Source organism: Uranotaenia lowii, chromosome 3 (assembly GCF_029784155.1).
Source record: "Uranotaenia lowii strain MFRU-FL chromosome 3, ASM2978415v1, whole genome shotgun sequence".
In the NCBI taxonomy this organism is placed as follows: Eukaryota; Metazoa; Arthropoda; class Insecta; order Diptera; family Culicidae; genus Uranotaenia; species Uranotaenia lowii.
The window spans coordinates 310,785,044-310,812,976 of NC_073693.1; the positions used below are offsets into that span (position 1 = coordinate 310,785,044).

General features: G+C 39.3%; 2 protein-coding genes and 1 long non-coding RNA gene across 3 annotated transcripts; 2 read left to right on the forward strand and 1 right to left on the reverse strand.

The window, feature by feature from the left end:
• Positions 1-346: 346 nt before the first annotated feature.
• Positions 347-27,043, forward strand: LOC129756530 (choline transporter-like protein 1). The gene is made up of 8 exons (XM_055753442.1): positions 347-883; positions 10,437-10,547; positions 10,927-11,046; positions 14,113-14,216; positions 14,282-14,768; positions 14,830-15,198; positions 26,215-26,595; positions 26,664-27,043. Exons 1-8 carry the CDS (start codon positions 824-826, stop codon positions 26,907-26,909), a joined length of 1,878 nt encoding a protein of 625 aa, XP_055609417.1. The 5' UTR covers positions 347-823; the 3' UTR covers positions 26,910-27,043.
• On the forward strand, positions 19,097-19,764 carry LOC129756533 (uncharacterized). Its single transcript, XR_008739477.1, has 2 exons — positions 19,097-19,455; positions 19,515-19,764. It is a non-coding gene; the product is annotated as an uncharacterized LOC129756533 (long non-coding RNA).
• LOC129756531 (uncharacterized) lies at positions 24,142-25,412 on the reverse strand. Its single transcript, XM_055753443.1, has one exon. It carries the CDS (start codon positions 25,247-25,249, stop codon positions 24,167-24,169), a length of 1,083 nt encoding a protein of 360 aa, XP_055609418.1. The 5' UTR covers positions 25,250-25,412; the 3' UTR covers positions 24,142-24,166.
• Positions 27,044-27,933: the final 890 nt, after the last annotated feature.

The following is a 27,933-nucleotide window of genomic DNA, read 5'->3' on the forward strand; positions in this document are numbered from 1 at the left end:
AAATAAAATATCATAAAGAAGTAGTAAACTACTACGAGTCTCCAATTCGTGATGCTTTCTGACAAAAAAAAACTACAAAATCAGACTTCATTCCGATAACGAATACATTTAAAAAGGTTTTACACTACAACTACTTTTTTTTTGCAAAAGCTCCAAAGCATCAAGAGTGTTATAAAATTTATAGACAGATAATTTGCTCGACCATTCCGAGAACTACCGCCGATTCGCTGGCAGTAGGTAGTACATATCTAACTACATATTTTAATATTTGCGGCGTCTGGTGCTATTTTCCCACCCCCATGCTTTTGGGCGACAAACAAACGCCAGGGCAAAAACAACGCCAGTGCACTACCAGGATACCGACATACCACCCCAGAAAAACAACTAACGTATAGGCCCGAGGACCTGCGAGTGTACCCCCAATTGAACCAACAAACCTTCATTCAGGTTCTGCTGTCAGGACATCAGTTGGCTGCCAACGATTGAAGGATACGGTCGGTCCAAACTGTTGGGGGGATATCACTTTCACGTTTTGCCGACCCCAAACCCCAAACGGGACAGGTTAAAGTTCACCGAAAGCGATAGCGGCGGGATTTGTTTTCCATGTTTTTGTTCGAGGAATAGTGAAAGTTTTTCCATTCATGACGCATTAATAGTTGTTATCTTTGAAAACATCTCATGTTGTGTGGAAAGATCTCAGAAATGGGTTGGAACATGAATCGTAATCGATTGGGTTGCTGACTTGGAGTCGAACTGAATGGGATCCGCAATTCTACCACAGAAATTTAACAATCGTCGTCGTTAACCGTCATCGGATACAAAAATGCTTTGCTGCTGCCTAGGAGCCAGAAGTGATAAAGTGTCTCCCGGAGAATCGGTCGAGGTAAGTCAACTATTCAATAACTTAAGAAGAATTTTTCATTTATTGACCAAACATTGAATCTCCTAACCGATTTGTTTTTGTTATTTCAAAAGTTGAGGCTCATTCAGGAATAAGTTTTACAGTTATGCTGCCCTTTTTTGTGGGAAGTATTCGAACTATTTTTCAAACAATTTCGGGAGTAAGACACCCCGCATATAAACATCAGATATATGTCACTCAGATGTGACTCCTTATTTTTCCGTCTTGTTTGTTATCTCTTCCACCGTCGACCGTTGCCCAGAGAATACTGTTCAAATCTTCTAAAACAGTGGTCAAGAGATCGAATTTCGGGCACGGCATACATTGGTAGAAAATCCTATAAGCGCATACAGTGAGAGAAATAAGAATAGTACCACTATGTGTTTTGCTTGTTTAAAATATGAATGATCGAAAATCACCTAATTTTTTTTTCTACAATTTGTTTTGAATTGTGGAACGGATAAATCAAGCATAAATTTACTTTTTTAGGACATAGCAACTGGCGTGAAAAACCAAAAATAAAAAATAGTACCACTTGTGTTTTTCAATAAAAACAAAATTATTTCCAAAAATTTATTGTGTAAAAGTGAATAATAATGCTTCTACGAACTATTTGAATAGATAACTGCATTTTAAGGAGTTTTCTAGAATTCCAAAGCTTTTCAAAGGTTTTAAAAGAGGGTTAAAGAGATGCTCTTCTAGAACTAAGGAATGTGATGTTTGAGCTGTACACAGAATTTTTTTTTGACTATAACGTGTCACTGAAACTGCAACCTTTAAAATAAATCAACCTGTAACTTACAAAACCTGTAATTTTAAATTGTTTTCCTTAAAAGTTAAAGAAAGTTTCATACAACAAATGTCCTGTAAAAAAGTTGTACACTAAAAATTAAATGTCACGTAATTTGTTTTTCGAACTGTAAAATTACGGTAAATGTCCTGCTCCTTTTTGTTACAGGATATTTGCGTAATTTTACAGGAAATCATTTTTGCTGTGTAATTCTTTACCAAACCAAACCAGAAAAAATCAGGTTGGAATTCAAAAATTAAGATTTTTTTTTCAGTAATCCATACTTTTTCCAGTTTCAAGTCGTAGATGGCAGCACTATCTTGCAGTTAAAACCAAATTAAGGCTCAATATTTGTTTTCCAGGTTTATTAAGGTCCATATATTTTAACAAGTAAAATACATACCCAGCAAACATTTTTGTAGGTATATTTCTCAACAAACTTTGCTATACGTTTCATATACATTATAAAATCATCTTATATAACTCGAAATAACAGCATTTACGTACTAAAGTGGAGGCAATATACATACATATTTTAACTTTCGGCTTCAGCGATAAGAGTTGTAAAAATTGGACGATATACAACACCTTTTACCGTACATCCTGACAGTATGCGAGAGAGCGCAAGTTTTGCTCTCAATGCATGCAAACTGTTGCCAGCGACAATATTTGCTGCTTCTCTCATTGGCCAGTTTATCCAAATGGACCCTCTGATTTTTAGAAATCTGGTTGCACTGCTTATCGCAAAGAGAACAACAAGGTTGTTTTCTCATTTGAATCCCGCACGCGGGAGACAAATTTACAAACATGGCGAACTTTTGTCATATACGAGTCGGTAGACTTTAAAACATGGCGAACTTTTGTCATATACGAGTCGGTAGACTTTAACTAACCATTTTTACGACCATTTACTTGGTTTGGTAGGAATTACGATTCGCATTAACATTGTTAACGAGTTGAGCTGACATTTCTTATGCGATGTTATGTTTGCTGGGTAGTGGTACTATTCTTATTTCGCTCACTGTATACATTTTTGAGGTTGATTAGCATCAGGAATTAAATATCACCAAAAAATGATACCATTTGATTTTTTTTAAATTACACTTATTTTACCATAACACAACCCAATTCTATCTTCATCCTCCGGAAAACAACTCAGCACCAGCATGTGAAAAGGGTTATAAAAGACAAAGTAAACAAAACCCGTTTTCAGTGGATTTAAAAAGCCCAATATGAGCTCTACTTAACACAAAAACCGTTTTTAGTTTTTCAGTTTTCGTAAGATTTATAATGTAGTTTGAGCAAAGGATCTAAAAAATTTAGAGCCATTCAATGACGTTATCCTCACACAGATTGTTTTATACACCCTTTACCCCACAACAAAGCAAACGGTCTAGATGCAAAACATTAAAAGGGAAAGAATGCGGAAAGCTATTCACTCACTCCTACACTCACCTATACTGTCGCTGGAAGCATAATTGTTACATGTGACATTTTGATATGTGAGGAATTTTGGAGTCTACCGCCTCATTGTGATGAATATTTTTATTGTATTTCATAAAAACATGTTTTTTAGAGTGAACTTGATGTTTCTATCAAAAAACGGCAAACAAAAATTTTGAAATAAGTCCTCTAGACACCAAAAAGTAGGAAATTTCAGAATGTAACATGTGACAATTATGCTTCCAACGGCAGTATAGCAGGTACCATAGGCCTTTGTAAGAAAAAATAGGGGAAATTTCATCTCCATCTCACTCACACAGTATCATACAGTACAAAGAAAAGGGTGTATAAAACATTTAGACCGGTGGTTTTCAAAGTGGTCCCTACCAAAGAGCTTCCAACGCCCCCAAGAAGGGGGCGGTGAGTTCAATTTTGGAATTTTTGGGGGCTCAGAAGGGCGGTGAGGTCGTAGTTCACATTTTCCCAAATCTAGAAACAACGTAGATTTGAAATATTAACGATTAAGTTCGATGCAAAACAATGAATTATGTTACAGGTCTAAACACTAGGTTCAAGTTTAAAATATAAGAGAATTTCAATTTCAAGTGCTTATTCGTTCATCTTTTTTTATAATCCATTCAAAAAATCAATTGTGCCATTTGCCATGGATAAACTTTTAATGCAATTATAAATCACTAACGTTGGCGGAATAAGGTTTTTCGAAACTTAGTTGAACTTTAAGACCCGTGAATGCTACATAACTTTGAACTGAATTCAAATTCAGATATCAAGAAATAAAAATATTTTTGACGTTTCACCGGCTTGACCGTAATTAATTAGCATTCAATAATGCAAAAAAAATGGAGAATATTTTGTTTGCCAAAATTTAAGATATGTGATTTGATATCAAACAAACTAATAAAACAGTTTATGTTTTAGGAAACTTTAAATAGAGTTAAGTGTTTACTGGAGGATATAAACAATATGAGGCCCTTGAAGCCAAAAGGGTATGAGATAAGGTTGCCAGCTTGCCCGAATATTTCAATACGTCCAACAAGAAGTTTTTTAAGACAAGTGTTAAACAAATAATCATGGCCTGTGTTTTGGAAGCCTGAAATACGATTCAAAATCTGCTGATGTGGTTTGATGGGGATAATATATTTCAAATGTATTCTTCTTAAATTTTTACTAAATTATTCCGTGATTTGGACCAAATTTACACAATCAAGAAAATTGCTGTGAAATATGGCGTACTTTGTAGAATAAACAGATATATGACTTTCTGGTCAAAAATAATCTACGTGAAATCTGTTATTATGCCGCACTTAGATTACTGTGCTACAATATTACTTCATGCATCAGATACACAAACGAAACGGCTGCAGAGAATTCAGAATAAGATAATGCGATGCAACCGGTACACCCCAAGTGCACTAATGCTCGATATTCTCCAATGGTTGTCAGTCAAACAGAGGATTGCATATAACAGTTTGATTTTTATTTATAAAATGAAGAGCGGAATGTTACCATCCTATCTACTAGACGGTTTGCAGTATGGCAATGATGTACATAGCTACAATACAAGAAGAGCCCAAGATTTCAGACTTCCAAGTGCGAGAAAGGATATGACTAAACGATCAATTTTCTATAACGGACTGAAAATGTTTAACAGCTTACCACAGAGCATCAAAGATAGTGCAAACATAAATTCTTTCAAGAAACAGGCGATACAACACGTTAAGCAGATATTTTGAAATAATGACAAATCCTAAAAAGGATCATATAAAAGTGATGAAGATCTGAGGATACATCAGATACAAAATTGTACGGTGATGGACATACGCGGGAGTTAGACGAACAAGTCGTACTGAAATTGAATAAACTAATGCAAACAAAATTATCCATAGGATAAACAGTCCCTCCCACTTCTAAAGATGCGTATGGGGTGGAGGAAGGACCCAAATGGGCCTAAGGGACCATCACAGAAATTTGCCTGAATATGGGTTGAACATTTTAAAATCAGATGCCCGGATTTTGCCGCATTTAAAAATAAAATCGCCCGGATTTATCCGGTCTAGATACGTCTGAAAAAAATTCTTACAAACTAAGTATGTATAAGTGTATTAAAGCTAATTTCGATAAAACACGCATTAAAGTTCCATTTCAAAAATTTGCATTTCTCTTTGGAACGAAATGGTATGTGAAAAATTTTCAAAAATCTGAAAAATCACGAAATATTGTTTGAAGTATGCAGAATCGTTTGACATCATTAGATCAACATTAACCATCTCTACACTTATAAAACCCCCTACCCCTTTGGCTCTGAGGGCCGAATGAATAAATTTTGAGTTAAATCTCAAAACAACATAAAAGCAAAAGCTAATGGTTTTTCGACGATCAAGATTATCATTTTTTTTTTAAGATTTTCGTAAAATTTTCCCAAGGGGGCGTTGAGCTCAAAAACTTTTCAAAAGGGGGCGGTGAGAAAAAAAAGTTTGAAAACCACTGATTTAGACGAATTTCATACTTCAGCTAGGGTCTATAAACAATGCGGGCAATTTTTCCATGATAACACCGTCGTTTCGATAAAAACATATTCAAAATAATCCTTTAATTTTCAGAAAGTTTTGGGACCATCCTGTAGGCTCACGACTATTTACTTTTGATGATTACATTTAAATTCGAATTATGCAAAATCTTTTTTTTCCAAATCCATTAATTAATCTTAATGAGAAGCGGTATATCTACTCTAGAGTAGTCTGTAACAGGACACTGAAGTGTTTTTTTAATTTTTTTAATAATGGAGCGACCGATAAAGAAGAAAAAGGGGCACTTTGGAATCTAGGAATTTAATGCTTAATCTGGTATCTTTGCTGATTCCGTCTGTTTTTGGAGAAACTTTGACTCAGCAGTGAAAAGTAACGCACGTTCAGTGTTTATTTTTATTAAGTTTAAACGTCAACTTCCCACAGCCCACTCTACAAAAGAAAGTTTACAAAATTCGAAACTTTTGATTCAACAAATTCTGCATTTGTAGCTTTAATCATAGTTTTCGTAAGTAAGATACGGTACTGTAATCGTTAATTTATCCACACAGTAGTTAAATCTAGCATATTAAGCCATATGCCAAATTTGATTAAACCAATTTTTAGATGTTATATTATTTTTTTCAATTTCACATATTCATTAGTAATCATTACAATATATTAAACTTAATGAAAATTCCTGTAAAATGCTTGATTTAACATCGTATTTTTTGTGGCAGAGTGAGAGCGATTATAAATCGTGATATCACCATTTTAAATTTTAAAACGAGTTTATTGCTAGATGAAAGGCCTTTTGTTTAACAATTTGTTTATTGCATCATAGAACACGATAGGAGTTTACTCCCGAAAATAAGCGTGAGATTTTTCGGAGGGATGGCGTACAGCCGGTCTCTGCAAAACAAATCATGACGTGTGCTGCAATTCTCTTCCTCTGTCGACTACACGGACTTGGCCGGCGTCGTTATTGATTAATATTTGAAAGTAGGAGATCGTCAAAATTGTACAGTGAGATTGTTGATCCCTGCAATCTTTCATTTGGTTCACTGTGCAATGTTAATTATCTCAAACCAATCACGGAGTGCCACCATTATACCATTAACCAGCCAACAATTTGGTAGGTATATCAAAAGATATACGTACGTCTATGTCGACACAAATCATCGTACATGACGTTAGAAAAAAGCATATACCTACCAAAAGTGGAGGCAATATACGTACATGTTTTCGTTATTTTCTGGTTAACGACATCGACAACATCATATGTGATGTCATTTACGATGTTAGAAATACTTTGGTACTTTATGTCGCATTGGCGTCGTTTTATACGTTACATTCAAGGATTCGATTCATGCGCATTTACGATGATGGGAGGATTGACAGTTCCATCAACACTTTATGCGATGTGTGTTTTACCCTATTACGACTTGAAGCGATATGATGATAAATTGGCGATTTAAGTCACCCTTAATGCGAGGTGTGTTGAACTCTTGTACGACTTGAAGCAATCTGTCGATGGATTGGCGATTTAAGTCATCCTTTATGCGAGATGTTTTATACTCTTGTATGACTCGAAGCAATCTGACGATGGAATGTCGATTTGTGTCACCCTTTATGCGAGATGTGTTGCAGTCTTATACGATGTTCAGAGATTTTAACATCGGTTGACAACTTAAGTCACATTTTATAAGATGTGTGTTGTAAGCTTGTACGATATGATGCAATTTGACATTTGATGAACTCTTTAAACGATATTTTATGTGAGTTGGGATGTACTCATGTACGATTTGTATCATAAAACGATTCTGCGGACCATTTTATGTAGCATGTTATGTGTAATATTGTGATTGAAATACGACGCTAGGTACAAATAAAATTATTTGATGATTTTAACTGATTTTTATTATAACTAACATTGAAACCACATATATTTTCGTAGGTACCGCCACCGGGCATTGTCCTGCTTGCTACTTTCTTAACTGCCACCGCCTCCATGCCTCACTCAGGATCTTTGACGCCTCTTTCTTTCGGGTTTACAGCGAAAATTGCCGGGCCACAATTCTGTCCGTGAACATTCCTTGATACTCGTAGTATGCACATGCAAATCGTCGGGTAATTATCCGGCGGGTTTTTTTTAATCTGAGCCTAGTAGGGGAGAGTAATCCTGTTATTTTTTAAAGGAAAATGTTAGTGAGGTTTCTGTCCAACGTTGTTTTTCGAAAACTTACCTTTATTATTTTATTTCATCCGTTTGCTTGTTTGCTTAAGTCGTCAACTTTCACAAAACTCAAATGCTGATACAAAATTGCAAGCAGGATCGCAAAATTGCACATCCACTGAACACGATTTATCACGATGAAGTTTTAATATCATGATGAGATGTGGGCGAACGCTAAGTATCTGTTAATACGAATCTGATTTGATCGCATTAAATATATTTATATCGTGGGTAAAGTGACCGATTATACGATTATAATTATACTTGTTAAAATATTTGTAGCTATATCGGAAAGACACGGTGTTAATTTGCCTACTAATGGGACATTCTAGTAAACATACAACGTGATACGAAAGATGATGCTTACGTAGTATTCTTTACGAATTTATTCGAAGTCATTTACGATTTCGATTCGATAGTAATTTGTGTACCAATAAAATGCTTCTTAAGAAATCTTATGCGATCGTTATAAGATTTCATTTGACATCGGTGGAACTAAATACGACTTCATCCAACATATCGTAACTAAGTCGTATTTCATTGGGATGTTGCATCTTCTACGATGAATAAACGATATGGTCGAATGGTATGTGTACATATTTACGAATCCGATTTGAGTTGCATCTATATACGAGTTCGACGATGATTTCTTTTACGATTTCATGTTGGCTGGGAGGTGAGGTCGTAGGTGGACCGTAGTTGATAGCAAGCTCAAGCTCAATGAGAAGCGGTACTCTAAGCAAAAGATTTGTTTTTGAAATTAACGATGTAGCTGCTGATCTCGGCATTCGATTATGTTGGACGGCATTTTAGCTGAAAACAAACAATAATAATGTCTATTCTTGATCATGCTGATTCTATGCGACGACTTGCGACGAAACAAGTCTTAAATAGTTTTCTCAATTGAGCTCCATTGAAACTCCGTCGGTTGGTCCTTCGAAACAAATGAGGTTTAAAGCGCATAACTTACAGACACTCGACCGTCTTCAGCCTTACGACTTCTTCTGGATGACACTTCGTTTCATCACTGACACGAAAGTAACAAATTGGAATGTAGGAGCACTTTCGATGTTGTCCTTAATAAAACCTGCTGCGCTTCAAATAACGAAAAACGTTTTTCGAAAACAATAATTAAATAAAACACTAACGTTAATGCACAAACTCAAGAACTGCAAGGTCACGAGAGACAGGAGATTTCTTTCCTGTATTCGGTTGACTTCCTGAACACTCTCGGGACAGAAAAATCGCTTAGGAAAACAACTGTCAAATTGTCTGTAGGGTCGAAAAGGTTGCTGTGGTTGCTGGAAGTTTTTCTTAAACCTCCTGTAAGCTAGAGATGGTTTCCTTTCGCGATTTAAAGGGAATTGTTAGTTTTTAACCAGGTTCCCCTTAATATTCAATCCCAAATTGAAGTTTTTTCTCGTTTTGAATGAAAACAATGTTTCATTCATCCACACAATAAGATTGTAAATATCCGCTCGGGATAATGGTTCTTCGAATCACAGAAAACTGCCTAATTTTAACGAAATTTGAACGAAACCTTACCTGAATCTCGTGACACTTCATATTTCCTGACATTCAGGATGACATTTGTACGAGTTTGCAGGAACGCGAAATTACTCCGTGAATTCAAGACAGTGTTCTCCTGACTTACGTTAGGCATGTGTATGTAAAATTTTCTGTCTTTTTCTATCTTATACAAAAAAAACAAGATTTTTCTTCTCTTTTGTTGTTTATACGAATCGTAATTCCTATCAAATAAGTAAACGATCGTAAAAATGGTTACTAAAAGTCGGTATACATCGGATATGATAAAAAGTCCGCCATGTTTGCAAATTCCTTCTCCCACGCGGGATTCAATTGATAAAAATGAGAACATGAAATTGAGAGTAAAACTTGCGCTCTCTCGCATACTTCCAGGATTTACGAATAAGGTGTTGAATATTGTTCAATTTGTATAATTCTTATCGCTTAAGCTAGAAGTTAAAAATATGTATGTATATTGCCTCCACTTTGGTAGGTAAACGCTGGTTTTCGAGGTTTATGCGATACCTACAAAAATGTTTGCTGGGAAGAATTCTGGGCTAGGCGTAACAGAATACGATGGATGTTGAAACACATATCAATAAAGTTTCGTTTCCGTTTGCCAATGGCCATATGTTAAACCGATTTTCGTTCATGGCAAATGTAATTAATCTTCTGCATGTTAATGATTCTTTTGGTGACACCGGCGATGAAGTTCCACGTTTGAGATTCAGTTCCCAGGCCATAAGTTGCAGGTTTTAATCTACAAATATTTTCAGTTCTTGTGTCTTTGAGCCTACTTGTCAATATCCGCATTTTAGAAGAATTTCAGGACGTTTTTCGATAAGGTATTATGTTCTTGGTTGGCGGAAGGTTGCTATGGTTACATTACATGGGTCCTTAATTCCTAGTTTCAACCTCACCATCCTGTTTTATCCTACATTCTAAAGCAAATTTTTTGTTCACAATATGTAGCAGTGTAGCGGTCTAATCAATTTTATCATTGTTTCATTTTAGCAATCACAATCTCCTTCGCTACAACGAGGTGATTCCAATGCATTTGAAACGGATCGACACTGTACTGACATTTTGTTCATAGGATTCAAAGCAGCTTTCATCTTCATACTGGTATGATAAAGAATTAAGGAACTATAAATTATAACAGATTGATGTTTTGTTGCCAAAAGTTGATTTATTGTTTTGTTTTCAAAATCGTCGAAAGTGAATCTAATTTGGAGCATCTCTAACATAGAAATTCCCTTACGAACATCCGTGATGATTCAATCATTCAAACCGGTTGGCAAAACATCAAACTGCATTATTAATAAGCACCTTGTATGGTCCCTCCCCATTGATTTATTTGTGTATTCATGGAACGATTTTTCTTTTGTTGTTGTCTATTTTTCCTAACCTTGGAACCAAATGAACCGAAACCGCGTGACATGACATTCTGCGGGCTGCTGGCTGACCGATTCCGGTACACACCACATACGCCGACGGACGACAGTTGGCGCTCATTATCTACTGCATGGCGTTTGGCGACATCTACCGGATAATAAATGGCTACGACGATTGTGCCAATGTGTGTGGCCGGGACAACAAACCAGATAAGGATCTCTCGTGCAAGGTAAGGCCGAAGGTAATGGGGGTTCCACACTAGAATGTACTGACTGTTAGAGGCTGGAAAAAAATCGTTAGAGCATACAAACTTACATATGGTTTATACGTGCCTATCTCCTGGTGCCCTTGAATAAGATATTGATGTCATTACACGGTTGACCTTAAATGAAAACGATTGCTCTAAAGCCCAATTATGGTCGTATTTATCAATGCAGGACCGCATGCAATCAATTGACCTTTTCGGAGCTGTGCTGTGACAGTTTCTGATTACTTCATTACGGTCAATAAAAATTAGATTCTTGATGCAACATTAGGTACCTAGGAACCAAGCCTGATTTCTACCGCAGATGAAAAATAATAAAATTTAATCGATAACATCAGAATGTAAAACCAATGAATATATGAGACTGTATTTTGTAAAATAGCTTTCAAGATCATTGGTGTTTTGTTGACATTCGGGTGTTTTCGATGTACACAAGAATGTTTTAAAACTCCTTCTAGTTATTCAAGGGTCGATTCAAAGGTAAACAGTTTCAAATTTCGAGGTAATTTTTTTGTAGAATGTTCCATTTGGTCTAAGTCGGATCCAAGCTCCTTCCGGAGAAATCGATGGATATGATGAAGATTCAACGATTAAATCGCTTCAACTACTTGTTGTTGGAAGCACTTTAGGTAGTGGAAAGAAGAGATCTGCATTACTTGCTGGTAGAACTTGGAATACTTTATTTCTAATAATTTGCTACCTTATATACTAAACCATTTTCATGGTTACAATTACCAGTTGTTTATTAATTATAAACAAACATCATCATGCGTGTGTTGCTATTCATCTCATCGATTGCTTCGATAAGACGAATTTCAACACTTCTTCTCAACACACGCATTTTGCAGCCTTCTAAATGCCTCCGGCGGATCCTCCTGAAGATAGGACTACTTCTCTTCAACGCACGCACCAAATCAGGCTCTCGCCTCTGTTGCAACTCGATAACCTTCCATGGCATCAGTTGGACGACCTCCACCGGGATCTAGCGCGACGAACTTCTAGTGGCTTCTGGCCCGACGACCTTCCATGGCTTTGGTCTCGGCGATCTTCCTGCGGCTTGAAGCTTCCCTTCCACCTCGACGCCTTTCCTGAGGCCTGACGCTTCTAACGGTCCAGCTCGACGACCTTCACTTGGCTTTCCAGTCCGACGACCGACCATGGCACCGCCTTCACGACCTTCCGTGGTATTCCGCTCGTAAGTCCTCTAGTGGCTCGACGACCACCACCTGGTTCCTGACTTGACGACGTTCCATGATACCGGCCCGCCAATCTTCCATGGCTTTCGTTACGACGACCTACCAGCGGATCTGGGCTCGACTCCCTTGCTGGCACCGGTCCGACGATCTTCCAGTGGCTCCGGTTCGATAATTTTTTTGGTTCCGACTCGACGCTCTTAATTTGGCACGACGTCTCACCAAGGGCACTACGACCTTCTCCTGGCTCCCGACTCGCCGACGCTCCAAGGATCCGACCAAACGACCTTCCATGGCACCTGTCCGACGACTTCCCGTGTTTTCTGACTTGTTGACCTCCTCTGGCTTCCCGGTTCGACGACCTTTCAGTTGACTGTTGGTCCGACAACCGACAACAAGGAAGGAGCCGAAGCCCCGAAGGACAACGAACCAGGATCCATTGGAAGGTTATCGAGGCAGGAACCAGAGCCTCTGGAAGGTCGTCGGAGCAGAGCCATATGGAGGTGGTTGATCCGGGGTCGCTGGAGGTCGGCGAGCCGGAGACCGTGGAAGGTTGTCGGACCAGGAGCCAATTGGAGGATCATCGGATCGGGAAGACAGGTGAAAGTCGACAAGCCAGGAAACACGGGAGGTCGTCAGACAGGTGCCACGGAAGGTCGTTTAGTTAGATCCTTGGAAGGTCGGCGAGTCGGGAGCCAGGGGAAGGTCTAAGTGCCATTGGTGAGGCGTCGGGCCAAATTAAGAGCGTCGAGCCGGAACCAAAAAGGTCGTCGAACCGGAGCCACTGGAAGATCGTTAGGCCGGTGCCAACAAGGGAGTCGAGGTCAGATCCACTGGTAGGTCGTCGTACCGAAAGCCATGGAAGGTTGGCGGGTCGGTATCATGGAACGTCGTCAAGTCAGGAACCAGGTGGTGGTCGTCGAACCAGGAGCCACTGGACTTACGAGCGGGATACCACGGAAGGTCGTCAAGCCGGTGCCATGGAAGGTCGTCGGACTGGAAAGCCAATTGAAAGTCGTAGGAATACTAGAAGCATCAGGCCTTAGGAAAGTCGTCGAGGTGGAAGGGAACTTCGAGTCGCAGCAGGAAGATCGCCGAGACCAGAGCCATGGAAGGTCGTCGGGCCAGAGCCATTGGGAGATCGTAAGACTGGAAGGCACTGGAAGGTCGTCGTGCCAGATCTCGGTGGAGGTCGTCGTGCCAGATCCCGGTGAAGGTCGTCGAACTGGTGCCATGGAAGGTCATCGAGTTGCAACAGGGGCTAGAGCGTGTTCCGGTGCGTGAGTTGAAGAGGAGTAGTCCCATCTTTAGGAGGAGCCGCCGGAGGCAGTTAGAAGGCTGCGAAATGCATGTGTTGAGGAGGAGTGTTGAGATTCGTCTCATCGAAGCAATCGATTTTTTCATTTTTTCACTAAAAAATAGATTTTGGCCGAAGAGAAAAGAAACTTGTGTCAGCTTTTCGACGCCTACTCCGACCTTTAAGAATATGACCTTCAGTCAAATTCCCACTTAGCAATACAAAAAAGATAGTTCCACCATTGCATTGTCCACCGTCTTCCAGAAGACGTCCGAAGCCATCCGGGCGGAAGAGACTTTGCGGGACCTCGGAATAGGCTTTGCGATGTCATCAAATCTATAAGTTCTAGCCAGTGTCAATATTCATTGTCAAAATCTTCATCGCTACATGAGAACGCGCAGCCTCCAATGAGCTCAACCTTGTTCTGGAACGACGACCTCGTTCCTGCTCCATAGCTGCGGCACAATGATACCAAAAATTGTCAACTAGAATATCAAACAAAAACATTTTTCCTTTGATTTATTAAATTTGTCCAACTAGGGAACTGACCGTACGGAACAAAAATATCTGCTGGTAGATAGCTCAGGAATTGCTAGTGACCTGCATCGTCAGTGTGTTGCAAGATGTGAGGACTTCGAAGGCTAGTAAGTCGTCACGTTGAAGGGTGGCAAACGCACCAACTAACTTTTTAACTGTTTTTTTTTTACAGTAAACCACTCCTCAACCGCTGCGTGCTTAAGAAAAACGCGGCCCAAGAGGTGGCCACCAAAACTGGTCTCCGCAACTACTTCCAGGAGGTTTCGGAGGATTTGGAAACGTGCTACCCGGAGGTCCTGTGGTTGTGTGCCATCGCTTTCGTTTTTTCGCTACTCACGCTAGTTTTGCTACGATACATTCCGGGGTTGATCGTCTGGTTGGTGCTGATTGCCGTGATCGCGTCCTGTACCGTGGGCACGATCTGGCTTTGGGTGAAATGGGACTTCGAGAAGAGACAACTTCCATCGGAAGCCGGTGAAGGAGCTAAAACTCGCACCAATAACTATCTGTACTACGCAATTGCCGCCACAATTGCGACGGTTCTGGTGTACCTCATCGTACTGGTTATGAGGAAACGGATCAAGCTTGTAGTTCAACTGTTCAAGGAGGCCGGAAAAGCCGTCTCCAACATGCCCTGTTTACTACTTGAACCTATTCTGGTAACAACTGGGTTGACCTATTTAAGTTCACATTTTACTGATCAAATTATCACATTTGCAGACTTTCGTATCGATCGCCGCGGTTATCACCCTGTTCGTGTACTTCACAATGTGGATCGAGAGTTCCGGAATGCTACGGGTGGAGAACAACCAGAGCGCCAAGTACGTCAAGGACTCGACCATGCTGTTCACCCGGTGGTACAATTTGTTGGCCTTCCTATGGTTCTGTCAGTTCATCATCGGCTGCCAGCACATGGTCATTGCCGGGGCGGTGGCCTGTTGGTTTTTCACCCGAAACAAGTCCAACCTGGGCAGCCCGATACTGAAGAGCTTCGGCAATTTAGTGCGCTACCACATGGGAACCGTAGCGCTCGGGTCGTTCATCATAGCCGTGGTACAATTTCTGAGGGCAATACTCAAACTGGTCATGGTGAGTTTTTTAAAAAAAATCATTATAAGGTAGTTGGGAGCAGCAAAATGATCGCTTATTCGCACGAATTATTATAACCTTTCTGTGCAACTTGGATTATCACTAGAGATCACCCACCACGCCATACTCTATCGATGAACCGGCCGTGGGGATGCACCTAACTGACTGCCGTATCAAGACTGACTCGTTATATGGGGAGAATGTGTCGATACACTCATACGTCCGTTCTTGCCCCACACACTTTCAACTGGGATATGATCCGAAATTCTTCATGCTTTATCTCGAAAATGGTCTAGCTAGCGCCTTTTGATGACACCGGCGATGAAGTTCAACGTTTGAGATCCAGTTGCCAGGCCACCAAGCGCGGATGATGTTCCGCAGGCAGCGATTCACAAAAACTTGCAGTTTTCGCGTCGTCACCGCATATGTGCACCAAGTTTCACACCCTTACAGCAATACGGATTTGACGTGTGAGTTGAAGATTCGGATCTTAGTTCGTAGAGAGATCTGGCGTGAGCGCCAGATGCTTCAGAGACTCGCAAACGCAAATCGGGCTTTTCTGATCCGGGTTTCGATGTCCTTCTTGGTACCACCATCAGGCGTAATCTGGCTACCAAGATACTGGAAGCACTCCACTCAACCTCAACCTGTTGTCCAGCTACCACGAAATTGGAACGATTTTCTGTGTTGATTTCCATCGACTTGGTCTTTCCGACATTGATTTTAAGACCTGCTGCCTTGGAGCTTTCGGTGAGGTCGTCGAGTTTGCTCTGAATGTCTTGTTGTGTTTGGGCGAGCAAAACAATATCGTCTGTCAGGTCAAGGTCGTTCAGTTGCTCAATTGCTGAAGGATTCCACAGGAATCCTCGGTTTGGTCTACAGTCTATCGATCCAGTCAAGATCTCATCCATTACGATGAGAAAAAGCAGCGGTGATAGGATACATCCTTGTATACGACGCTTATTAGACCGGTTGTTCTCTACGGGCACGAGACATGGATATTGCTCGAGGAGGACCTGCGTACACTCGGAGTATTCGAGCGACGAGTGTTAAGAACCATCTTTGGCGGCGTACAGGAGAACGGAATGTGGAGGCGAAGGATGAACCACGAACTCGCGCCACTCTACGGCGAACCCAGTATCCAGAAGGTGGTGAAGGCTGGCCGGATACGCTGGGCGGGACATGTTGCGAGAATGCCGGATGACTGTCCTGCAAAACAGGTGTTCGCCACGAATCCGGTAGGAACAAGACGAGCGGGGGCGCAACAAGCGAGTTGGTTAGACCAAGTGGAGCGTGATCTGGCGAACGTGGGGTGCCCGAGGAATTGGAGAACGGTTGCCATGGACAGAGTGAATTTTAGGAATTATGTTCGTCAAGTTATGTCGTAAGACGGAATACTATGTAAATAAAAAAAATAAATAACCTTGTCTCACTCCAGCAGTTATCGGGATTGGTTCGGACAAGACACCGTCGTGCAAGACCTTGCACGAAAATGCCTCGTATTGTGCTTCGAGGAGATGGACTAGTTTCTCTGGGACCCCTCGTCGTTTAAGAGCAGCTCAGATGTTTTCGTGGTTCAGTCGGTCAAATGCTTTTTTGAAATCAACGAACACCAGCAGAAGAGAGTCCTGGAATTCGTTGATTTGTTCCAGTATTATTCGTAGCGTTTTGATGTGGTCCACACATGATCGTCCGGATCGGAATCCAGCTTGTTGCCATCGGAGTGGAGCGTCGATTTTCTCCTGGATCCTGATCAGGATCACTTTGCAAAGTACTTTGAGGGTTGTACAGATCAAAGTTATGCCACGCCAGTTACCCAGGGCTGGTAGCGAGTCACTTTTTAGTGACTTGGTCACTTTTTTTGGGTCAGTCACTAAAAAGCCACTTTTTTCATCATTTGGTCACTAAAGTCACTATTTTCCGAAAAATGGTCACTTTTATCACCAAAAGTCACTTTTTTCACCGAAAATAAACCAATGAAAGAGTTATTTGAGTTGCGCGTGGAAATATTGACATGAGGCGAAAATACGTAGTAACGGTAAATTACTTAATCAGTCAGTCAGAAATTTTTTTCGCCTCCGGCGGAATTTCAACATGCATCACCCTTGGCTTAAGACATTTCGATCTACGACATTATTTGACGTTCATGAATTGAAACTAACTTTGATTGTAGATTTTTATTTTCAGTTCAATCAACCTTTTGTATTGGAACTTAAAACTTGATAAACAAAAACCCTATCTGGTCTTTAAAATGGGTTTTTTTAAGAACTGTAACTAAGATTGAGATTGAAACGAACCATTTTTTTTATTTAAAAAAATCTTTTATGTCATAACAAATGTTATGTTGATATGAAATATTCTTAAAAAAAAACAATTTCAGACTAAATTTTATTTCGTGTTTTTTGTTCTACTGAATACCTAAAAAAAGGGTTTTAAAAATTTATACAAGGCCACAAAATTTACATTTTTTTAGGTGCAATGAATTTAAACGGTAATTTCAACTAATTTGGGTTCCCCGAATCTAAATATGCAATATTTCTATCAGCTTTTGTTATTGAAATGACTGTTGAAAATAAATAAAAATCTATAGAGAAATTTCTGCACTTTTTTTTACAAAAACTCAAATCAAAAACATATTATTTAAAAATAAAAGTTTTATATGAATTGATGAGCTTTACATAGAATCAAGTCTTTTTACACTTTCTGCTGTGATGTCAAAAATATTTGTAATGATATGTTTCCATAATCAGTTATCTATCAATGTTTGATTTCACTTAAACTGATAAATATAGTAATAAACTCTTTATCACCAAAACTAAATGTGTTCGGCCGAATTTGACAAAATTTCTAGTTTAGGACACTATTTACCAAATCAATAATTCAAAAAATATGCACCAAAATGGTTATAGTGAAACATGTTTATTAAAAAAACTCTTCCTGAATTGTTTTCAAAACTAATCTTTTTTATTTCCATATTTTTTTTCATTTTCAAATAAACTTACCGAATTTTGTTGTACAGTTTTTTTTTCAATTTTCTAATCAACTTGTCGGATTTTTTTAATCAAACTTTTAAGTCGTATTTTTAACAATTGTTTCCTTGTTTTTAAATTCTGAATTTTCGTGTTCTTCAACCATAAGCCTTTAACTCCAAATTTTTAAGAATAAAACATAATTTCAACCTTCTGTTCTTTCTAGGACTCAATATTTTAATCAAAAGAGACAAAATACTCTGAGCTTGAAATTTAAAGCTTAAAAACCTGCGATTGAAAATTTGAAAACTTTTAATTATTTTTTTTTATATGAAATCATGTTTTTTGGATCGATCATAGTTTTTAAATTAATCTAAAAAGTTTGAAAAATTGTTCTAAGTAGCAACTTTAAAAATAAATTTTAATACGCAATGTTAACTAACTTTGTATTTGATTTGTGCTTTCAATATTAATAACAAAAGTTTTGAACTCATTATTTTCAATTTTTCATCAGTTTTTATCATTCACGTAATTACTCATTTTCTAACATTTCTTTGTCAGTGTGGTTGAACATGAAGTTATTATTCAAGCTTCAAAAATGAAATTTTGATAACTGGAGGATTTTACTTTATTCAAGGCTTTATGTCTGGCTTCTATAACTGGCACTTTTAAAATAATTATAAATATAATCTTCTTTTTATAAAATTAAATTGAACCATCACACATTGAATGAATTCTGTTCAAAATTCATTTCTTATTCAGTAATCGGTAATTCACATTTTAAATCGTGATTAAATATTTTTTGTTCAAATTAAAAAATAACAGCGGAATTTCTCACTCAACTTCCAGTTGAAAATGAATAAAAGAATTCCAAATTTAGATGAATAAAAATTAACAATTATTATCATTTTCCCAACATCTATTCATGGTAGGTTTTGTACAAGATTGCACATTTAGTTTAGAGTTCAGATATTTTTAAATTTTAAATTTGCTAAGAAATTCTTTTGAAACTAATTTACACACAAAATTTCTGGGCCTTCACTTAGCAAAAATAGTCGGTTACTTCCAGTTAGCAAAAAAAAAATTTTGCCATCGACTTAGCAAAATGCTGAATTAGCTTGTTTTTGAGTAAAACCGAAGTTTGGTAGCCGCCTGGTAGCCGTTTTGCCGCCGCCAACCGTTTCCAAACAAATCAAACAAACGGAAGTGTAGTGCGGTTGCGGAGTTCGCTGCTGTCGTTGGCTTTTGTGGCCTAATCGACTTCCAAATGGTGAACAATTCGACACAGGTGAGGACCGATCTTAACACGAAGAATTTCCGGTTAATTTTGTGTATTTTTTCAACCAGGTTTTCGCTGCCGGCAAACATAACGACAATATAAGGATGATCGCCGGAAAAGATGTCAAGTGCTAGCATTAAATTTACATGTTCGAAACCCACCAGGAACTGAAATCAGCCCGACGGCCGCCACTTCGGAACAAACCGAAAAGATCAAATGGAATTCCACAACCCAGTCAAAGTGAAAGTGAAAATATGTTAGTAGTGATGACGTGAAATGCATGAAAGTTTCCTAAAAATAAATAGAAGTATAAAATAATCCGTGTATTTTATTCAGTTATTGGATATTCCTCATGAATTTCAAATTAAATAATAATAAACAAAATTTCCCGCGGTATTTTCCGCCGATTTTTGCTAGAAAGTGAGTAAAAATTTCGGCGGCTAACTTTTTCTCCCGTTTGCTAAAATTTGAGTTGAAAAAAATTGCTAATTTGATTGCTAAATTTCTAGCTGGTCAAATTTGAGCAAAATTTTGCTAAATTTCGGCCTCGGAAATTTTGTGTGTATTTCTTACTTTCTTGACTTATCGAAAATTTGAAACATTCATTTGTAATATGTTTCCAAACTTTTGTTAATCAGTCATTTTTTTAGTTTTTGTGTTGAACATGGGTGACATACGGTGTAAGAAAACCCTTTTCTTTTCAATTGTTTATTTTTGGTATTGTTATTATTTTTATCTAAATTTGAATTTCGAAACCCCCCCCCCCCCCCCTCCCTCTCACATTTTTTGTACTTCAAAGTTATTTTTTTCGTTCTACATAGTCACTATTTGGTCACTTTTTTCGGTCCTCAAAGTCACTATTTGGTCACTTTTTTTCAAATTTTGGTCACTAAAGTCACTACTATTTCATTGTCAAACCGCTACCAGCCCTGGTTACCGCACTCTGTCAGGTCTCCTTTCTTCGGGATCTTCACGAGGATACCCTGCATCCAGTCGGCCGGGAATGTTGCAGTATCCCAAATGTCAGCGAAAAGACGGTGCAACATTTGTGCTGATAGGGCAGGGTCGGCTTTCAGCATTTCAGCAGGGATGCAATCGATCCCAGGTGCTTTGTTGGATTTCATGTTTTTGATTGCCGCTTCTATTTCAGCCAGCGAGGGCGCTTCCGAGTTGACGCCATTTATGCGGCTTACTGTTGGCGCTTCAAGCTGCGGGTTCTGTTGGCCATCGCTATTCGTGACTCGGAAGAGTTGTTCGAAGTGCTCAGTCCATCGTTTGAGCTGATCTGTTCGATCGGTCAATAACTGACCTGCTCGGTCTTTTAGCGGCATTCTTGCATTAGTCCTTGCACCACTGAGGCGGCGAGAAATGTCATAAAGTAATCGGATATCTCCATTGGCGGCGGCTCTTTCTCCCTCTTCGGCTAGGGAGTTTGTCCAGGCTCTCTTGTCTCGTCTACAAGCTCGTTTAACTGCCTTTTCCAGCTCCGCATATCGTAAGCGGGCGGCTGCTTTGGCTGACCCGGTACATGCCTGCTCAATTCCGACTTTCGCCTTTCTCCGATCATCGACCATCCTCCAAGTTTCATCCGACATCCATTCACTCCTTCTTCCACAAACTTTACCGAGAGTACCATGGCTCGTCGTGATAAAGGCATTCTTGATTCCACACCACTGTTCTTCGACTGTTCCGTTTGTCGGCAATTCCGAGGCTCGGGATTCTAGCTGTTCAACGTATGCCCTTTTCACCTCTGGATTCTCCAACCGGCGGACGTCGTATCGACACCCGACTTTCTTCTCGCGCCGTTGAACACGCGCAACTCTCAGTCGTATCTCGCCAAGGACGAGGTGATGGTCAGATGCAATGTCTGCGCTTCGTTTGTTGCGGACATCAAGGAGGCTCCTTCTCCATTTTCGGCTGATGCAGATGTGGTCAATTTTATTTTCTGTTCGGCCATCTCGGGATACCCAAGTGACCTTATGTGCTGGTCGATGGGGGAAGAGCGATCCACCGATCACCATGTTGTTGTTGCCACAAAATTCTACAAACAGCTCTCCGTTTTCGCTCATCTGTCCTAGGCCATGGCGCCCCATGATGCGCTCAAAGTCCTGATTATCGGAGCCAATCTTTGCGTTGAAGTCGCCTAAGTGGATTTGAAAGTCACCCTTCGGAATTCTCTCAACCACGCTGTTCAATTGACTGTAAAACTGCTCTTTCTCCTGCAAATCGGCAACGTCAGTTGGAGCATAACACTAGACCATTGTAAGGTTTCTAACCCGTGTTCTGAATCTGGCTACGATTATTCTTTCGTTGATCGGTTCCCATCTTTAAGGACCGCATGGGCCTGCGGGCTTAATAGGAAACCAAATCCTTGTTTCCCGAGTAGCGTATTCTCCTCGTATGCCAGAGTAAAGCAGTACTTGCCCAGACTGTGTCTTGTGTTCTCCAGTGTTAGGCCAACAGACTTCGCTCAGTCCCAATATCTCTAGCTTGAGGCGGCTATAGCTTCTCTAGCAAGTTGAGCCAGCTTACCTGGCTGGACAAGGGTCAAAACATTCCAAGTTCCAATTCTAGTCCGCGTTTTCATGCTAAAAGTCGTTGCCAAAGTTCCAATTCGGTTATTTCTTCTCTCAGTTTCCGTAACAATACAAGATTTCAGGAGCAGTAGGTTGTTAGCCTAAAGTCCCTATCCCGCGATGGGGCTGCCATCTTGGACTTAGCTGGCGGGAGCCGCATTTCATAAATTCAGCCGCTTGTTGCAAGACAGACGCTGTTTGAGCCGCCCCTGGCCTGGAGAACAGACGCTCGGTTGTTGTTGCACGCCGCCCCTGACCTGAGGAACAGACGCGTGCGGCCACCTTCTCAGTCTGCATACGACCAAAGCATCCACCGGGGTTGGGTACCCGCTCTCCGCTTAGGTTACTCGCATCCCAGCCCAGGGGAGGTGAGATAGGAATTGTGAATAAGAGGTGATATGACCACTATGGGGTCTCGTGTTGCACATTATCCACCGTTTACCAGCCCGGATATTTGATACAAAATTTTAGAACAGTCCGACCCGGCCCGGTTTCCCGGATTTCATTGAAAATGCAAGGATTTTTTCACTTTATTTGGCCAATAAAACAAAAACAAAATTAAATTTTGTTGTAATTTTTTTTTATTTAGCTACCAAAACAAAAAAAATTAGCAGATTGTGCAAAAATAATCATGAAAAGAATAAAATACGATTTCAATTTATTTATTTTAATGTTGATGAAAAAATATTTTTTTTTCAATCATTTTAGCTTGATTTTTGTTGAGTTATTTCTGGTTTTTGACAAAATTTGCCCGGATATTGCCCGGATTTTCAGTTTCGATTTAGAAATTAAGTGCCCGGATTTTTATAAAAAATTGCCCGGTTTGTCCGGCCCGGATACGTGTTGAAAAAATTCTGACAACCTTAATCTATATGACCCGAACTGTACCTTCCAGATGCGATATCTTAGGAACGGTTGAAGTTAGACACATGAAATTTTCTGACTTTTCCTAAAATGAGAAGCTCTACAATTTCTCGTTGGGGGCTGTTCACATACCACACTTAGGGGGGGGGGGGGGGGGGGGGGAATGTCCACGCTTGTCCACGGAGAGGGGGGTAGGGGTTTAGGTCATGTCCACGTGGACATACTTACTTCTAAAATATTTTCTAAAGGTGAATAAATATTAAGATGTTTAAATTCGGGATAAATGAACCAAGTTGATTTAAAATCCCTGAGAAAACAAAAAGTTTAAATCAAAATCTTAAAATTTCAAAGCTTTCCAGTTTATATTTGAACCATTAGTAGCCACTTGAAAGCATAAATAAGACCCCCCGCAGCCCGTGGGGTAGAAGATAGCTAGCGAGGATGAGATTGAATCCCGGTCACGGCATACATAGTACACTTTCTGTGGATTCTCAGCATTTGTAAAATGCCAGCCATCATATCTTCGAAAGAAAAGCCTAAAGTTTGGAAAAAGGAATCTCTTCAAGTTTCATTGAGATTTTGTATGCGTTCGTTTTTATGATAATTTAGAAATTTAATTTTTTTAAATTATTGTATATCAGAAAATGCTTATTTGTTTTTTTTTTTTTTCAAAATCGCCATTTCAATAACAAAAAGGCAAAACAGTGAATAAATTTTGTTTTCTTACTGACAAATTAGATTTAGAAAAAAAAATCAGATTTGTCCACGTGGACATCCGGGGAGGGGGGTAGGGGTTTGCCAAGTGTCCACGCTTGTCCACGGAGGGGGGGGGGGGGGAGGGGGTCAAAAATCTCATTTTTCTGTCCACGTGGTATCTGAACGGCCCCTTGATAGATTTTTTGAATGGGGTTACCAGAGTCACCCATAAAAAAGCCGATTAGGGTCATATACTGTTTTGGATGTACAATCAATACTACTGTTCCTATTTTTATAAACTGTACCATTAAAAAAAAATGGGTGTAAAATTGTTTTTCGGGACTATTTTAATTCGGAATCAATTACACGTAATAAAATCGAAAGAGGTTCTTCTGTAAAATTTAGATTTGAAAGCCAGAATTAATAATGCCTAATCAAAACAAGGGATGTTCAGAATTCAGATCACATTTCTAATTTAGATAGGAATTCTCCACTGAAATTCCAATTTTTTTAAATTTGAATTTGTTAAAAAAAATAATTCTAACGGCCTTTATTAGTTTCGTTTATCATTTATTTATTTGCTTTCAAGTATCTGATGTCAATTCGCACTCAAGGATTTTTCGCACACAGTTTTTGGCGAACTGGCGGGAAGTTTTAGGTGCGCCCCGAGCTCTCAAAAAATCGTTAATCAGCTTTATGTTTTTCGGATTGATAAGTAGATTTTCCATTTGAGACTGCACTGCGGCAATGGTGTTCTCTTGAGTGGCAGGTTTTTTCCTCGACGCCAGCTGTCCTTTTGCCCACTCGGATAGAATTGGGTATCGAGATTGCCTCCAAGCGCTTCCCACATAAGGCGTTTTTCCTAGCAGGAAAAATTTTATTATATGTGGCTTCGGCAACATGACCATAAAAAAAGGATCCGTTGCTATCAAACGCCTTATGTCTGACAGGACATCAGACTCAACAAAACGTTGCTTGCAGAGAACGGAAAAGTTATCGAATGGGACAAACATCATTTGACTTCTCAATGCTTTGTACATCTCTTCCTTGGTTTCGAATTGAACAGCAAATTTCGTCGCAGTCAACCGAGAGACGAATTCAACCTTCCCGAATTTTAGGAATATTCTCTCGGCCAAAAACTCTAGCGGGTATAGGTAAGTATCTTGAATAGTTACGTAATCGGTGGCCGCCTCATTGAACAAGCAACTCCTGGACCAATCAAACTGATCGTGAACTCGACCGCAGGTTACATTCATCAGGTAACCATGGTTGATTCCCCGATGGCAGATTCTAATGGCTTTGGCGTAATCCTTCTCCGAAATGAAATAGACAAGCATATCCATCACCTGGTATCGCAACTGGAACTGGAGAAGCTTTTCATCCGACTCGCAAAAGTATATCATCCTGGTGGGCAATCCGAAAAAGGCAAAATAACTTGCCACTTGATCGTACCAGGTGCTGCGATCCGGCGAAACGAACTTAAAGCCACTGATGTACACCGGCCAATAGAATTGAAGAGGACAACCGGAATTGGGCCCCCGGTACAATCCTTCCGGGAAAAAATCTTCCTTCGTATGAAGCTTCAGCTTTCCATTAATCTTGTTTTTCTTTTTCTTCTTCACCAAATCGGATTCCTCATCCGTCGTATCGAGCTCATCGAACAACATTTTTTTATATTCGGTTGATTGAAATTTATGTTTAGAATCAAATTACTGCAGCAACCTGTTGTGGATGATTGGTTTTCACTGGGAAATTTGAACTTTTTATTTTGTTTTCGACGGCTTGAAAAGCACTTTCCACACGCTTAAAAAATTTTAAATCGATATACCTATCTTTCCAGTAAAACACTGAGGCGTCACTAGCAACAAGCTGAGTCAAACTTACTCAGCTATCACACAAATTTTGAGTAAATTTTATTCATTTTTAAACTTGACTTTATTGTTTTATTGGACTGCTTAGACACATGACATCTGCATCCCTGGTCGATTCTTGGGTCTAATTTGTACAAGAATTGTGATTGTGGGTGGACCAAAGAAGTTTGACCAAACCCACTCGTGTCCCATTTGAGCCGCTGCCCTTGGTCTAGAGGATAGCATTCAAGGTGTCTAAGCTAACGGTCATGAGATCGAATCCAGGCATACATAGTACACTTTCTGTGGGTTGGTGGTTTTAGCATTTGTAAGATGCTAGCCTTCATATCCTCGAAATATATGTACGATTAGAGTTAAGTTAATGAAATCTCTTCGAGGAAACATCAAGATTAATTGAGATTCTATGTGTGTTTGTGTTCGTTTAAAAAAAATAGAACCGGTATGAAATAGCCTTTCTTCTAAATATAATTTTATTGTGCAAATCTCGCGTTTAGATACCTACTAAAAATCCAGGTGTAAATCAAAAGTTTAGGTGTTAACAAAACCTGAGAATTTGTAGATTTACAAAAAGACAAAGAGCGTCCTTTGTAAAGTAGTAAAACATTACGTATTTCGTATTTTGAGAATCTATGCCAAAATGATATTACGTTCAACTTTTTAATCAAACCTTTAAAACTTTTTTACTGAATCAAACGTCTGAAACGGATCTTAAATCGTAAAATTGTTCACTAACTTCCTTCAAATTTCCTTCGATTTTCCAGTACTACACCCGTGACCACCAGAACCGCGTGACGGCCTGCATCTTCGAGTGCTGTCAGTGCTGTTTGAAGTGCTTCGAACAATTTCTGCAGTACCTGACGCGCAACGCGTACATCATGACGGCCATGCACGGCGATCCGTTCTGCACCGGGGGCAAGAATGCGTTCCGGTTGCTGTCGAGCAACGCCCTGCGAGTGTTTGCCATAAATTCGGTGGGAGATTTCGTGTTAATCTTGTCCAAGGTGTTCGTCGTCGTTGTGACCTGTCTCATCGGCATGGAGGTGATCCAGAAGAAGTCCGGGATGCATCATCCCTACGTACCCATCATATTGGTGGGAATATTTGCCTATTTGGTTGCGCACTGCTTCATGACGGTTTATGAGGTGATGTTTCCTTTTTAATGATGCTTCAACCAATACCATATTTTCTAACTTCAATGTTCATTTTGCAGATGACCGTCGATACCATTTTCCTTAGCTTCTGCGAAGACTGCGAAACAAACGATGGCATTAACAAACCCTATTTCATGTCCCGAGGGTTAATGGAATTTGTGCAAAATTCCAAGAAAGCACTGGCCATCCTGGACAACCGAACGGCAAGTACCATGAAGGATGGCAACGCGTGGACTAGCAGTGGCGGAGTTAATTCCGGGGACAGGGCCAAGCTGACGAAAACAATCTCGGAAACGGTAGACTGATGGTTGGGGAGTCCGCAGATGCTTCTAGTAGAAACCGAAAACTTACGTGCACATTGATACTGATTTTTGTAAGCTTTGATGGTGTGTGGTGTGCTTTTTACATTTTTATGAATAAAAATACATTTTGAATAAAACGTTGTAGGTACATTAACAGAACGATTTCCAATCGAATTTTTTAGGGCGGTCATCGTTGAAGTCAAAACTTTTTCTTAAGTTATTTTTAGAGTTTTTCTTTTTTATTGTTTTTTCTTGGTTTTTTTGAATTTTTAATAATTAATAAATAGTTATCTATACGCTTGCAAAGAATAAACGCCTATTAGCTCTTGAATGCGACACTAGTAGTTTAATTTTTTTTTTGCCTGTTGCCAGAGAACAGATTTTATTAGACGATACAAATGGGGAGTAGTCATTGATCCATATAGTTTCTTTTGCTCAATATAATTTTCTATTGCTCAGCTTCACCGACAGGCTAACTTTCCCGCCGATGATCGCTTTCGTTCCGTATAAATGATAACTGCCTAGAATACCCTTCTAAAGTGGTTAAATATGCTGTTTTCGATAATATAGAATGAAAAAAAAATCTACAGGAGAAACCCATTTTCCGGTTTAGTTAAGTTAGCAAACTAAAGATAAGCATATAACTTTCAACACATGCGGCTTATTTCAGTTTGACTCTGGCAATTTTACGGTTACTATTATTGGTATATGACAATGATTCTTTTTATTACTCTTGCTCTGTAGACGGATTTGAATTTAAATAGTTGCCAACTACTAGTTCACATTGAATATATATGTTTTTAGTTTTACTTTTTTTCATTTAGTTCAGATTGTTCCAGTTTTGATGTTTGATTTTGAAAATCATGCTTTGGTTTGTATTTGTTTTGAATGAATAAGGAGACTCGTACTTCGAATGCACGCTAAATTTTAGTCGGTGCTTAGTTCTCACAATTCGATCAACAACATGCTGTGAATGATTAGATGAAAATTTTTACACTCATTAGCAAATTCCAGTATGAATTAGGCA

Bases quoted from the DNA above. Each gene is read 5' to 3' on its own strand.
- LOC129756530 (XM_055753442.1), top strand. From the start codon at position 824: ATGCTTTGCTGCTGCCTAGGAGCCAGAAGTGATAAAGTGTCTCCCGGA. The intron at 10,548-10,926 runs GTATGATAAAGA...GACGGACGACAG, and splicing joins CAGCTTTCATCTTCATACTG to TTGGCGCTCATTATCTACTG. The intron at 15,199-26,214 runs GTGAGTTTTTTA...TCGATTTTCCAG, and splicing joins CAATACTCAAACTGGTCATG to TACTACACCCGTGACCACCA.
- LOC129756531 (XM_055753443.1), bottom strand. From the start codon at position 25,249: ATGTTGTTCGATGAGCTCGATACGACGGATGAGGAATCCGATTTGGTG.